Consider the following 15,415-nt stretch of genomic DNA (forward strand, 5'->3'; position numbering starts at 1 on the left):
CTAGCATGTGAAATGAGTGCAGTTGTACAGTAGTAGTCTGAGCATTTTTTCTCATTGCCCTTCTTTGGGATTGGAATGAAAACTAACCTTTTCCAGTCCTGTGTTCACTGCTGACATATTTTCCAAATTTGCTGACATATTGAGTGCATCACTTTAACAGCATCATTTAGGATTTTAAATAGCTCAGCTGGAATTCCATCACCTCCACTAGCTTGTTTGTAAGTAATGCTTCCTAAGGCCCACTTGACTTCACCTACTAGGGTGTCTGGCTCTAAGTGAGTAACTGTACCATTTTGGTTACCTGGGTCATTAAAATTTTTTTTTTGTATAGTTCTTCTGTGTATTCTTATCACCTCTTCTTAATCTCTTCTGCTTCCATTAGGTCCATATTGCTTCTGTCCTTTATTGTGCCCATCGTTGAATGAAATGTTCCTTTGATAGCTTCAGTTTTCTTATAGAGATCTTTAGTCTTTCCCATTCTGTTGATTTCCTCTACTTCTTTGCATTGTTCATTTAAAAAGGCCTTTTTATCTCTCCTTGCTGTTCTCTGGAACTCTGCATTCAGTTGGGTATATCTTTCCCTTTCTCCCTTACTTTTCACTTCTCTTCTTTCCTCAGCTGTATGTAAAGCTGCCTCAGACAACGATTTTGCCTTTTTGCATTTCTTTTTCTTCTGGATGGTTTTGGTCACTGCCTCCGGTACAGTGTTACAAACCTCTGTCCATAGTTTGAAGGACTGTGGCACGCTGTCTACCAGATGGAATACCTTGAAATCATTCTTCACTTCCCCTGTATAATCATACGGGATTTACTTAGGTCACACCTGAATGGTCTAGTGGTTTTCCCTACTTTCTTCAAGTTAAGTATGAATTTTGCTATAAGGAACTGATGATCTGAGCCACAGTCAGTTCCAGGTCTTGTTTTTGCTGACTATATAGAGTTTCTCCATCTTTGTCTGCGAAAAATATAATCAGTCTGATTTCAATATTGACTATCTGGTGATCTCCATGTGTAGAGTGGTCTCTTGTGTTGTTGGAAGAGGGTGTTTGCTGTGATCAGTGCATTCTCTTGGTGAAACTATTAGCCTTGCACTGCTTCATTTTGTACTCGAAGACCAAACTATCCTGTTACTCCAGGTATCTCTTGACTTCCTACTTTTGCATTCCAGTCCTCTATGATGAAAAGGACTTTTTTTTTTTTTTTTTTTTGGTGTCAAATCTACAAGTTCTTGTAGGTTTTCATAGAACTGTTCAGCTTCTTTGGCATAAGTGGTTGGGGCACAGACTTGGATTATTGTGATGCTGAATGGTTTGCCTTGGAAATGAACCAAGATTATTCTTTCATTTTTGAGATTGTACCCAAGTACTGCATTTCAGACTCTTTTGTTGATTATGAGGACTACTCCTTTTCTTGTAAGGAATTCTTGCCCACAGTAGTAGATACAATGGTCATCTGGATTAAATTTGCCCATTCCTGTCCATTGTAGTTCACTGACTCCTAAGTTATCCTAAGATTTAAAAAAATATATTCTAGTATGTCAGTGTTGTGAACTAAGTCATAGTTTAAAGAACATGGTGAGAGTGAAGTTTATGGTATAGGAAATACTACATCTCAGTAAAACTGTAAAAAGAAATTATGAAGGGGAAAAAAAAAGGACAGTGAGCCAAACCAAACCCACGTGCAGACTTGATTCCGTCAACAGACAGCTGTTAGATGCCTTGAAGTTGAGACAGAGGTGTCAGTAGTTAAAGCTTTAGGCTCCTGGTTTGTGGCTGAGCTTTGTTGGTCTAGTAAAATGGTGTCAAGGGTAAATAACATCATTTTGGGGATTCTCAATCTGTAGATCAATCTTGCCATCTCCTGCTTCAGTGTGTCCAGTTTACCTTGACTCATGGACCTAGCGTTCCAGGTTCCTATGCAATACTGTTCTTGGCAGCGTTGGACTTTACTTTCACCACCAGACACATCCAAAACTGAGCATCATTTCTGCTTTGGCCCAGCCACTTCATTCTTTTTGGAGCTGTTAGTAATTGCTCTCTGCTCTTCCCTCATAGCATGTTGGACCCTTTCTGATTTGGAGGGGGGTGGTGTCTGTCTTCCGGTGTTCTATCTTTTTGCCTTTTTATACTGTTCATGGGGTTCTCCTGACACGAGTACGGGAGTGGGTTGCCATTTCCTTCTCCAGTGGACCGTATTTTGTCAGAACTCTCCAGTGTGACCTGTCTGTCTCGGGTGGCCCTGCACAGCCTGACTCATTGAGTTAAACAAGCTTCATTGAGTTAAACAAGCCCCTTTACCATGACAAGGCTGTTGTTCATGATGGAGATTTGCTTATTAGTAATTATTGTAATTATTTAAAGAAATGTCTATTTGGATCTTTTGCCTGTTTTTAATTGGGTTATCTGTGTTTTTAGTATTGAGTTGTCAAAGTTCTCAACTTATTTTTTTAAAATCAGGTTTATTGAGGTATACAATACCTACTGTAAAACTTAACCTATTTTAGGTGTGCAGTTTTATGAATTTTGGCAAACTTATGTAACCACCACTGCAGTCAAGATACAGAAAATTTCCATCACCTGAAAAATTACCTCATAATTCTTTGCAGTTAGTCCTCTCCTGTTTCCCAAAGCCCCTGGAAACCACTGATGTTACTACTGCCCATATAATTAAAAAAAAATTTTTTATTGGAGCATAGTGGATTTACAGTGTTATGTTTCAGATGTACAGCACAGTGAATCAGTTACACATATACATATTATCTGCTCTTTTTTTTTTTAGATTCTTTTCCCATATAGACCTTTACAGAATATTGAGTACAGTTCTCTGTGCTATATAGCAGGTTCTTATAGTTATCTATTTTATATATATTAGTGTGTATATGTCAGTCCCAATTTATCCATCTCCCCCATCTCCTGGTAAACACAAGTTTATTTTCTACATTCATGACTCTACTTCTGTTTTGTAAATAAGTTCATTTGTACCCATTTTTTAGGTTTCACATGTAAGCAATATATGATATTTGTCTGTATCTGATTCACTTCACTCAGAATGGGAATCTCTAGGTCCATCCATGTTGCTGCAAGTAGCATTAGTTTGTTCTTTCTTGTGGCGGACTAATATTCCATCAGGGTGTTCTGGTGGCCTAGATGGTAAAGACTGCCTGCAGTGCAGGAGACCTAGGTTCGATCCCTGGGTTGGGAAGAACCCTTGGAGAAGGGAATGGCTATCCACTCCAGTATTCTGACCTGGAGAATTTCATGGACTGTATAGCCCATGGGGTCACAGAGAGTCAGACATGACTGAGCGACTTTCACTGAAACTGAATATTCCATCGTATATATGTACCACATGTTCTTTATCCACTCCACTGTGGCTGCACCATTTAGGTTGCTTCCATGTCTTGGCTGTTGTAAACAGTGCTGTTGTGAACACTGGGGTGCATATATCTTTTTGAGTTTCAATTTGTACTTCAATTGAGTAGAAATCAAATTTAATCCATTTCCTAGTAAGTTTCAGAGTAGATCTGCAACTGAGGTTTATTGGGTTTAAGAGATTTGGGATGTAGCCCCAACATGGGTGGATGGACTGTTTGATTGCTGGCAAGTCTTAGAGTTGATCAGTGCCTTCAATTCCATCTCTGCCAAAGAGGATGACCATTTTGTCCTGTGCTTCCTGTGGGGATGATGGGAGGATAAATGAGGTATTTGGGGTAAAGTGTTTTGTTGCTTTTTTAGCAAAGAATCCATGCATTGGCTTTTTTAAAAAGAAGATTGTTACTTAAGTAGATTGTTCCTTATATCCTTAGGTATATAGAGATGAAAGAAGCAGCTTTTCCTCCTTTGACTTCTTGACAGAAGATGCCTCCACTTTAATAGTAGGTCACTGGGATGGACGCATGTCACTAGTGGATAGGCGGACTCCTGGAACTTCTTGTGAGAAACTTATCAAATCTTCTTTGAGCAAAATAAGAACTGTTCATGTGCACCCAGTGCATAGACAGTATTTTATCACTGCGGGATTAAGGTATGTTCTTCATAAAATTTTATGATATAGATCTTTTAACATTAGGAATAATGTTTAGTTTGATTGACAAAAGACTTTTTTGTGATACCCACAGACCAAATAATTTTCCTGTCTATGCTAATTTGAGGGTGTTTTTTTTTTTTTTTTTTGAGTTTTTTTTGTGATTCTTTAAAATGAGATTTAATACATAGTGAAAATATTGAGACTTTGCGACTCTGTGGGAGAAGGCGAGGGTGGGATGAAACAAATATACATTTTTGTTTTCCTTGGTCTCGTGCATTTACTTCAGTCTTTTGAGAAGAAAATCTGTAAAAAATACAAGTTAAATGGGACCTGCAATTTATTAGTCTGTGTTAACTTTTTTCTTGAAGAGATGAGAAAACCAGCTAGAATCTTGTCTCTCTATACCCACCTGGTCACATATATATGCTATAATTTTGGAATTTTTCTAATTTTTAATCTATACCCATGTTTTTAAAATTAATACCAAAAAAAAAATTAATACCAAAGATTAGAGGGGCCTGTCTTAACTCTTCTTCAGTGTAGTGTGTATTTGAGTGTCTGATTTATGTTCCGTGCTGTTGTAGAGGCTTACTCCGTGTACTGTGATAACACTGAGAGGTATTCCTCCTGTTACAGGGATATTCATATTTATGATGCAAGATGCCTGAATCGCAGTAGAAACCAACCTTTGATTTCTTTAACTGAACACACAAAGAGCATCGCTTCAGCCTATTTTTCACCTCTTACTGGTAACAGAGTAGTAACCACATGTGCTGACTGCAAGCTGAGGTAAATTGGGAAGACAGAAATACGTCGTTAAGAGTCTGTAATTACTTAGTTAACCAGTAGCTTTGTTTACTATTACTCCTTATTACATCACTAGTGTTAATTGTTTTGTAGCCATGTCTAGGTTCCCAAAGATCAACGACCTGTACTTAATGGCATTTCAGCAGTTTTGGAATCTGTAAATTTCCTTGAGATTGGCAAGGAAGGTCTGTAACTACCCTGGGGAATGATGCCAGGTTTTCCTTTTAGCACTGAAATCTAATGAAATCAGGCTTGTGATAGCTTGTGTGAAAGTCACTCAGTCGTGTCCAGCCCTGTGACCCCATGGATTGTAACCTGTCAGGCTCCTCTGTCCATGGAATTCTCAGGCCACAATACTGGAGTGGGTAGCCTTTCAGGGGATCTTCCCAACCCAGGGATTGAACCCAGGTCTCCCACATTGCAGGCGGATTCTCTACCAACTGAGCTACCAGGGAAGCTTTTCTGTGTGATATCTTGGATAGAAGATAATTTTAGCATAGGAAGATGCTCTTACTCTGGGGATAGTGGGATCCCTTCCACAAGTCAAGTGCTGAACTGAAGTTGCAGAGCCCTTGGCCATGGGCAGGCAGAAAAGATAGCAAAAACTGGGTTTCTGTTGGATAAATGGGATAAAATTGGATAAAATTTTATGGTTTTAGCTTTAGTACCTTTCTATAGCTACTACCTAAAAATGGATTTTAAAATGTAATGTAAGCCAGTTGAACAAAAATAGAAAATAATGCCAATTTTTTAAAACGTGGAGAATGTTAATGCAACCATGAAGAAAATAATTTTGTTCTCTTCTAAAATCCCCAATTTTGCTTAACATTGCAAGCAATTCTCAGTTTATGAGACTTTTACCTTAAGTGATTTTGGAATGTGTTGATTATTCATTCAACAGGTGTCTGTTGAATGCATACTATGGGCTGGGCTCTAGAAAATCACCTAATTTCTGTTTAGACCCATATATTGGGAAGAACGTGCTTTATAGTGTGTAACAGGAGCCCTGTTAATTCCTAGTAAAGTCTGTGAGCCTTACCAGGTAGTACATTAAGAGATTTAATCCCTGGGCAGTGTCAGCCCAGTGTCCCCTTTCCACCCATGCTGTTTTCTGTGTCTTAAAAGCCACTTACTTGTCCCATTCCTGTTCATTTGCACTGCAGACTTTACTCTTGTGATTTGGCTTTCTGGTAATCTAATTAGTTAATAAGTTCTAGTGCCAAGAAATGGCAGTGGGATAGCTAGGCACAAGGAGAAGGGCGAGGTGGTGATGACATGGCTACTTTCTGCCAGGGTGCCTCGTGGAGGCTTCTGAGCTCCTCCAGTTGCCCCACGAGTTCCTCCCCTTAGTTACTGGCCAGTCAGTCTTGCCAGAGCCTGGGAGTGACAATATGACGCCCTCAACTGATAAGTCTCATGGGGAAATTGCTCTTGATTACATGCCTGCACTTCTATGTTATTTGTGCATTTGCAGATGACATCCGTTATGCATGACCTGTATTACTGTGGATCTGATTATAGAGTCTGGATTATCACTGTAGAATGTACATTTAAGTTTGGAATAATAGTGTTTAAATAGTTTCCACACTAAACTCTAAGCACTGAATTTTATGATATTCTTTGTCACTTTTATAAATATATTAGCTAACTCAGGTTTATTAGAGCCTGATCCTATATAGTTTAAAACAACAACCATTTCATATCATGAACCAATGAAAAGCTTGTTAAATACCTTGATGATATTTCAGAAAAATCTCAAGAAACAATAAAAAGAGTGTGCTTCTTTATTCTTGCTGTTTATTTTGCAGAATCTTTGACAGCAGCTGTATATCCTCGAAGATTCCTCTTATCACCACTATCAGGTCAGTTTCCATATGCCAAATAATGTGGACCCTGGATTACTATGAGCTCTTTATTGGACTGCATACATTAGACATCTGATTATCAAAGAGATATATAGGTCTGATTTTATATTGCAGTGTTCCTGGTTACTTGTTCCTATCCCATCCAGAAGGGTTCTTGCTTCCAGGTTGCCTGTGTATACAAAGAGGTTCTTTCTCTTTTAGTCTGCAGCTATTCTCTGCCTCCAAGTGGTTATTTTTGGTTAAAGTGAATGACTTTATTCAAAACTGAATTACTCATGTTATTGTATTGAGACTAACTTGCTCGTGAGGCTAGCTGAAGCACTCTTTATTTGCGCCTGTTTGTTCTGGGCTTAGCTTCCCCATCTTCCTATTTCTTTGTTTGGTTATCCTCTTTTTGCATCTGCTACTTTTAATATATGTGTTGTACATCAAACTTTACTCAGTGTCTACTTCCTACACATACTTCTTTATCAGCATTTATAAAGTTGGGGACAGGGTATGCAATATATGTTAACTGTTGTTTCATGAGTTTTATAGTCTATAGAGGCTATATATGGAGACAGCAGTGCCAGCCCACTCCAGTACTCTTGCCTGGAAAATCCCATGGCTGGAGGAGCCTGGTAGGCTGCAGTCCATGGGGTCGCAGAGTCGGACATGACTGAGCGACTTCACTTTCACTTTTCACTTTCATGCATTGGAGAAGGAAATGGCAATCCACTCCAGTGCTCTTGCCTGGAGAATCCCAGGGACGGCTTAGCCTGGTGGGCTGCCGTCTATGGGGTCACACAGAGTCAGACACAACTGAAGCGGCTTAGCAGCAACAGCAGAGGCTATATTTAATATGCTTGTTTTCTTTTTCATAGAATTTCCCCTCTTCGTTTCCTTTTTCAAACTTTATTAACTCTGGTTTATTGACTTCTAGTGTGTATTTTTAAAAAATTACCTAGGGTGATGATTTTGGGGTCAGTAGAAATAAGATCATTGAATGGCAGTGGGAAATGTGGTTCTCCATTGTTCATCCTTTAATAAGAAAGGGCTGTTGGTGTTGCAGTGTAGAGAATAAGAGGGCAGTGCTTTGTTTTTTGCTTTGGAGAGCAGTGAAGAGCCCCACATATATTTAAATTGTTTTTTTACCTTATTTGTAGTTGTGATTATAAACACGCAACAGTAAGTCAGCCACCTTAACTATTTGTATGTATACAGTTCATTAGCATTAGGTGTGATCACGTTGTTGTGCAACAGAGTTCTAGAATTTTTTTATCTTGCAAAACTGAACCTGACCCATGAGACATTAATTCCTCTCTCCCTCTTTTCCAGATTGTGGCAGACATGTGTCTAGTTTGCATTTCTATGATTTTTACTACTTTAGATATTTCATATGAGTGAAATCATATAGTATTTGTTTTTTTGTGATCGGTTTATTTCACTTAGCATAATGTCTTCGATGTTCATCCATGTTCTAGCATGTAATAGGATCTCCTTCCTTTTTAAAGGCTGCATAATAACTCCATTGCACATATATGCCATATTTTTTTAATCCATTCACCTCTTGATGGACATTTGGGTTGTTTCTACCTCTTGGCTATTGTGAACAATGCTACAGTGAACAAATGGGTGTAAAGGTCCTACTTTGAATTCTTCTGGATAATACCCAGAAAGGAGATTTTAATGGATCATCTGATAATTCTATTTTCAATTTTTTGAGGAACGTCTATACTGTTTTTCCATAGGTGCCAAACCATTTTACATTCCAGGAGTGCACTAGGGTTCTAATTTCTCTTTATCAATACTTATCCTGATGATTGTGAGGTAATATATCATTGTGATTCTGATTTGCATTTCTCTAATGATTAGTGATGATAAACATCTTTTCATATGCTTATTGACCATTTGTCTATCTTCTTTGGAAAATTGTCTGTTTAGGTCTTTTTCTTATTTTTTTTCTTATTTTTGAATAATATCATTTTTGTTGTTGAGTTATAGGAATTCCTTACATATTCTGCATATTGGTCCCTTATCAAATATATGATTCTCAAATGTTTTCTACCATTTTGTGGGTTGCCTTTTCAGTCTGTTGATTGTTTCCTTTGCACAGTTTATAAGTATGATGTAGATTTGTCCATTTTTACTTGTGTTGCCTGTACTTTTGGTGTCATATCCAAAAAATCATTGCTAAATCCAGTGTACTGAAACTTTCCCCTGTGTTTTCTTCTGTGTTTTATTAAGAGTTCCAAGTCTTAGGTATAGGTCTTAAATCAACTTTGAGTTGATTTTAGTATATAGTATAAGGTTATGGTGGTTTAGTCACTATGTTATCTGTGACTCTTGTGACCCCATGGACTGTAGCCCACCAGGCTTCTCTGTCCATGGGATTTTCCAGGCAAGAATACTGGAGTGGGTTGCCATTTTCTCCTCCAGGGGATCTTCCCAACCCAGAGATCAAACCCTCACCTCCTACATTGCAGGCAGATTCTTCACCACTGATCCATCAGGGTTACTGTCCAGTATTATTCTTTTGCATGTGGATATCCGGTTTTGCCAGCAGCATTTTTGAAGGGACTCTCCTTTCCCCATTTTGCGGTCTTGGCACCCTTGTTAAGTATCATTTGACCAGGAACATGAGAGTTTCCTTATGGGCTCTCTGTTCCATCCCACTGGTCCATAGTATCTGTCTTTATACCAGTTCCATGCTGTCATGGTTTCTGTTGCTTTGTGTAGTATATTTTTTGAAATCAGGATATATGAGGCCTCCAACTTTGTTGTTCTTTTAAAGATTATTTTGGCTATTTGTAATCCCTTGAGCTTTCATATTAATTTTAGGATTTTTTTTTCTATTTCTGTAAAACATGCCCTTGGGATTGATTGCATTGGTTGAATTCTATAGATCACTTTGGGTAGTACAGACATTTTAACAATATTGAGTCTTCTAATCCACAGACAATTTATTTGTGTCTTTGTTTGTATCTTATTTGTGTCTTTCCATTTATTTGTGTCTTTTATTTGTTTTGTGGCTTTCCTGGTGGCTCAGAGGATAAAGCGTCTGCCTGCAATGCAGGAGACCCGGGTTCGATCCCTGGGTTGGGAAGATCCCCTGGAGAAGGAAATGGCAACCCACTCCAGTATTCTTGCCTGGAGAATCCCATGGACAGAGGAGCCTGGCGGGCTACAGTCCACGGGAGAGCAAAGAGTCGGACACGACTGAGTGACTTCACTTCACTTTGTTTTAGTAATGCTTTGTAGTTTTCAGTGTACAAATCTTTCACATCTTTGGTTAAATTTATTCCAAAATATTTTGTTCTTGTTGATGTTATTACAAATGGGATTTAAAGAAATATATTTATTTATTTTTGACTATGCTGGATTTTTGTTGCTTTGTGCAGGCTTTCTCCAGTTGTGGCGAGCAGGGGCTACGGTCCATGGGCTTATTGTGGTAGCTTGTTGAGCATGGGTTCTAGAGCACACGTTCAGTAGCTGTGGTGCATATTCTTTGTTGCCCCATGGCATGTGGAATCTTCCAGACCAGGAGTTGAGCCCATGTCCCTTGCATTGGCAGGTGGATTCTTAACCACTGAACCACCAGGGAAGTCCTGGAGTTGTTTTCCTTTCTGTATTGGTCATTGTTGGTGTGTAGTAATGCAATTGATTTTTGTGTGTTGATTGTATCCTGCAAATTTGCTGAGATTTAGTTTTAACTCTGTGTGTGTGTGTGTGTGTGTGTGTGTGTAGTCTTTAATTCTACCCAGTGTGTGTGTGTGTAGTCTTTAATTCTACCCAGTTTTCTAGTTCTACCGAATTTCTAGTGTTAAATTTGTTGACTAGATGGCAAGAAAGGCATCTTTGCCTTTTACCAGATCTTACAGGAAAAGCTTTCAGTCTTTCGTCATTGAGTATAATGTTAGCTGTGTGCCTTTAACATATGACCCCTATTTTATTATGTTGAGATAGTTTCTGTCTATTCCTAGTTTGTTGAGTGTTTATCATGAAAGGGTACTGAATTTTGTCAGATGGTTTTTCAGTACCAGTTGAGAGGATCTTATGATTTTTGTCCTTCTTTCTGTTTATGTGGTATGTCAATTAATTGGGTTTTGTGTTTTGAACCTTCCTTGCATTCCAGGTATAAATTCAGCTTATTCATGCTGTATAATCCTTTTAATGTGCTGTTTGAATTTTTTTGCTCTGGAGAATTTTACACCAATATTCATCAGAAATATTTGTCTGTAGGGCTTTTTTGTTTTTTTTTTCTCCCAGTAGGGTCTTTGTCTGGCTTTGGTATTAGAAGTGTTTGCCTCATAGAATGAGTTCAGACGTGTTCCTTCCTCTTCAGTCTTTTGAAAGAGTTTGAGGAGCATTTGGTGTTGATTCTACTTAAATGTTACATAGAAATCTTTAGTGAAGCCATCTGGTCCTGGGCTTCCTTTGATGGGAAGTTTTTGGTTATTGTTTTAATCCCCTTACTGGTTATAATTCTAGTTAGATTTTCTATTTCTTCATGATTTAGTCTTGGTAAATTTTATGTGTTTGGGAATGTATTAATTTCTTCTGGATTGTCCAGTTTATTGGTGTATGGATTGTTCATAGTATTATAATCCTTTTTATTTCTGTAACATAAGTTGTAATGACCCACTTTCATTTCTTATCTTAGTTATTTGCACTTTCTATTTTCTTTGTCTAGCTTGCCAGTTTTTTTCTCTTAAAAAAACCAACTATTAGTTTATTTTTTCTATTGTTTTTATATTCTCTAATTCTTTTACCTCTAATCTTTATTATTTTCTTCCTTCTGCTAACTTTTGGTTTTGATTATTCTTCTTTTTCCAGTTCCTTGAGATGTAGTTAGAGTGTTGATTTTGAGATCTTTCTTCTTTTTTAATGTTTACTGTTAAAAATTTCCCTCTTAGTATTGCTTTCATAGCTCCCATAGATTTTGGTAGTTGTGTTTTCATTTTTATTTGTGTACAGATATCTTCTAATTTCCCTTGTGATTTTTTTCTTTGGGCCCCCAAAGTACGTTTTACCTTAAGGTTGTATAAACTATAAAATGATTTCAGGGTTTGGTTATTAGGGGAATACAAATATGGGAAATAGATTGTGTTAAACAGCAATAACTTAGATTGTCTATTTCTTTATTCTAGGTCTTGTATTTGCATGTGCTAAAAAAAAAAGGAGGGGGGTGCATTGAGTTAGGAAACAGTGAACAAAAAAGTGCCATTTCAGTATGTTTAGTGACCATCCACTGAGCACAAACCACTGAACTCAGCACTGGAGGTTCAAAAATGCAGACAACGTCTGTCTCCTGAGTTTCAGTCTTGTAGGAAGGATAAAATTAGGTCGTCGATGACTCAGTAACTTGAAACTTGGCAGAGAAAACCAGCATTTAGGAGCAATGCCATCTTTACCCTCTGCCCATGCTATTTTGAGTTATTTAACACTTACTGTCTTTCAATTGTTTTTTCATTAGGCACAACACCATCACTGGGCGATGGCTGACCAGGTTCCAAGCTGTGTGGGACCCTAAGCAGGAAGACTGTGTCATAGTTGGCAGCATGGCCCATCCACGGCGAGTGGAAATCTTCCACGAGACAGGAAAGTGGGTGCACTCTTTTCTGGGTGGAGAAACCCTTGCCTCTGTGTGTTCTATCAATGCTATGCACCCAACTCGGTATATTTTGGCTGGAGGTAATTCCAGTGGGAGGGTACATGTTTTTATGAATTAAGAAAGTTGTGGAGTTTTGGGTTTGGAAACACCAATTTGTTCAAATTAATCTGTCTAAGGAGCCTAGTAATTCATGTGGCTTAGTCTGTTTACTTGGTAATATGTACTATTTAGCGAATTTAAACTTGCTTTGTAAATAAGAATTATGAGCAGAATATACTCTTAGGAAGAGGGAGGCCTTGGAGGTTGTTTCTGTAGGATGGGGAGGGCATTGGAGGGGTGGCTGTGATGCCTTCAGTACTTTTAACCAGGCAGAATGTTGAGAAATTCTCGTTATAAATTACAAAGCTTTGAGTGATCAGTGTTTTGGTTTTGTTGCCTTGATTCTATAGTCATATATAGATTTGTGGTTTATTTTACAGTTTGAAATACATATTTATTTCTAGACTTAATATACACTGGAAGGGATCCTGAAAGGTTATGTCATTTGAGTGATTTTGAAACTTTTAATTTTTTAAACTGAGCACTTTTTCCCCCTTGCCTCTAAATTAAATCTTACATGAAATCCCAAGATAATTGCTGAGAAGCTGTGGTTCACTTGAGCAGGGCCTGGGTCCCTGTGTTGACCTTCTCCTCACTGCCCTCCTCTCCATGGCTCCTGAGACACAGCCAGGGAGTCCCAGGGCTTGCAGGCACAGGGATGGAATATACTAATCCCTGTCACCCAGTGTGAGATTACCTTCAGAGCACTGTTTCCCAGACTCTGGGTTGTAGCTATTGATGTAAGTTAAGTGACCATGACCAGTGTCTAAAAAAATGAAAAGGAGACGAATAGTATAGAATAGCAAACAAAATTAGAACAAATATTCTTTTGTGAAGCTTAGTTCCATATACATACATAGCTATAGGTATACATGCATATGTATTTTATGATGTAAAATGTATTTCTTTATTACTATGGTACTGTGGGTCATAGTTAAAGAAGAGCTCCTACCTTAGAAGGTCCCAGCCAGCTTTATGTGTCCTTGTGTTTTAAACTCTCCAGAGGAGATTCAGTAGCCTGGTAAAGTGTTATGGAATACCATTTCTGGCATTTATTCATTAAAAATATTTGTTTTCAGAAGCTATGGCAACTTGAATGTGTCTATTGTTGGACACTACTAAATCAGCGACTGAGATTACTGTGTGTTATTATCTATCCAACATTTTCTGTTGTTCTTCATTGCCAAACGACTACTGAAAAACTGTTGTAAATACTTTCAGCAATATGCCTGATTTCTAAGAGGATTTTTTCAGAATTGTATGTCACAGAAATAAAGTGATATATATAATTTCCTTGAATAACATTTTTTTTTCTTTTTTAATATTTATTTATTTGTTTGTTTGGCTGGGCCACGTCTTAGTTGTGGCATGCAGGATCCTCAGTCTTCATTGCAGTATGCAGGATCTTTAGCTGCAGTATGTGGGATATAGTTCCCTGACCAGGGATTGAACCTGGACCCCGGCATTGCGAGCACAGTGTCTTAACCGCTGGACCACCAGGGAAGTTCCGACGTTTTTCTTAAATAATTTCCTTCTCTGTAATTAAAGACTAAATAAGTTTTGAAGCTTATTAAAAGGTTATGGGTATTTATAAGGAATAGGGCTTCTCTCTTTTCTTGGTGCTGGAATACAGGAATTGATAAGCAAGGTGGAAATGTTAATTTATGAAATACAAAGTAAGGCTCTATGAAGTTGTACAGGTGCGTGTGCTTAAATGCTCAGTTCTATCAGACTCTTTGTGACCCCATGGACTGTAGCCTCCAGGCTCCTCTGTCCATGGGATTCTCAGCAAGAATACTGGAGTGGGTTGCCATTTTCTCCTCCAGGGGACCTTCCTGACCCAGGGATCGAACTAGAACTCGCACCTCTTAATGTCTCCTGCATTGGAGCCACCTGGGAAGCCCTATGTGCGGTTGAGGTATGTTATAAACTGTTCTGGAAATAGTTAAATGAAGACTTTAGGCTCCTTTTCCCTTTTCTACACCAGTTAATTTTATAGATTCTAGTCGTGGCTGGTTCTGTGGGAATTGTTCTTTTTCTTAACATGTTGAAAACTACTCTTAATCAAATTAGTACTGTCACTTAAGCCTTGAATACTTCATGGTAATTGCCTGGTTTCTGCTATAAATGTTAGAAAATTCTTGATGTTTCTCACTTTTGTGGTCTCTCTTGCCATTGTAGGTTCATAAACTGTGCTATTTATATCCATTCAAGAGTTCTGTCTTCTTGAGGCAGTGCAGGAAGGAGAGTGAGTAGGGGGCTTGTTCCTTCACAGTAAGCTCTATAATGAAACAATTGTTTAAATCTAGAAAGCACATAAAGGACCATTGTCTCCCTTAGGACATGCTTAAACTGTATTCTGTTGTGAAAGGCACTTTTCCCAGAGACTTGCTTAAAGTCATGTGGCTTCTGTAATTATGTGTATGTTTTGTTTGCACTCTCTCCTTTCCGGATAAACCTTTTGTGTTAGTTGGCCTTTATAATATCTCATAACCACGTAAGCTGTGAATTCTACTGGTGTTATTTTCTTTGAGATGCCCGACTTCTTTTTTTAATGTGACATTGAGGAGGAAGAAGATGATCTCATTTGGGGTGAGTGGAGACTTGGTCAGACTAAGAGAAACTGCAAATGATTAGGGACTGATAAAATCTTAATTGCTTAAGACCTGTTTTAGTATTCTGGCTTTTGAGTTACCTTTCCACAGAGAAGACTTTGCACAGACACTTCTCCAAGAAAGCAGAGAACTTTAGGGCTGTGGATACAAAGATTTAAATATTTTCAGCCAGTGTACAGGGGAAGAGGAGGAGGGCAGAGAAGTGCCTTCTGTATCAAACTTGAGAGGCAAAAACAGATACCCTCTGTCTTCAGATTCCAGAAACTTAGGCATCGCATTTGTTAGGCTGTCCCATCTGATTTAGTGCTTGTTTTGGTTTTCCTTTTTAATACCGAGTTGGGCTTCCCTGTGGCTCAGCTGGTAAAGAATCCACCTGCAGTGCAGGAGACCTGGGTTCGATGCCTGGGTTG

General features: G+C 38.3%; 1 protein-coding gene and 1 non-coding gene across 2 annotated transcripts in view; one reads left to right on the forward strand and one right to left on the reverse strand.

Moving 5' to 3' along the window:
• The window catches only part of WDR76 (WD repeat domain 76), a 55,782-nt gene extending 42,103 nt beyond the window's left edge, over positions 1 to 13,679 (forward strand). The window contains exons 10-13 of the mRNA XM_065906737.1: positions 3,806 to 4,023; positions 4,663 to 4,815; positions 6,642 to 6,695; positions 12,154 to 13,679. Coding sequence (XP_065762809.1) covers positions 3,806 to 4,023; positions 4,663 to 4,815; positions 6,642 to 6,695; positions 12,154 to 12,409 — 681 coding nt within the window. The 3' untranslated portion in view covers positions 12,410 to 13,679. The remainder of the gene's footprint in view (positions 1 to 3,805; positions 4,024 to 4,662; positions 4,816 to 6,641; positions 6,696 to 12,153) is intronic.
• Positions 13,680 to 13,821: 142 nt separating this feature from the next.
• On the reverse strand, positions 13,822 to 13,893 carry TRNAA-CGC (transfer RNA alanine (anticodon CGC)). The gene has a single exon. It is a non-coding gene; the product is annotated as a tRNA-Ala (tRNA).
• Positions 13,894 to 15,415: the final 1,522 nt, after the last annotated feature.

The sequence above is a fragment of the Muntiacus reevesi genome, chromosome 15 (assembly GCF_963930625.1).
Source record: "Muntiacus reevesi chromosome 15, mMunRee1.1, whole genome shotgun sequence".
NCBI lineage: Eukaryota > Metazoa > Chordata > Mammalia > Artiodactyla > Cervidae > Muntiacus > Muntiacus reevesi.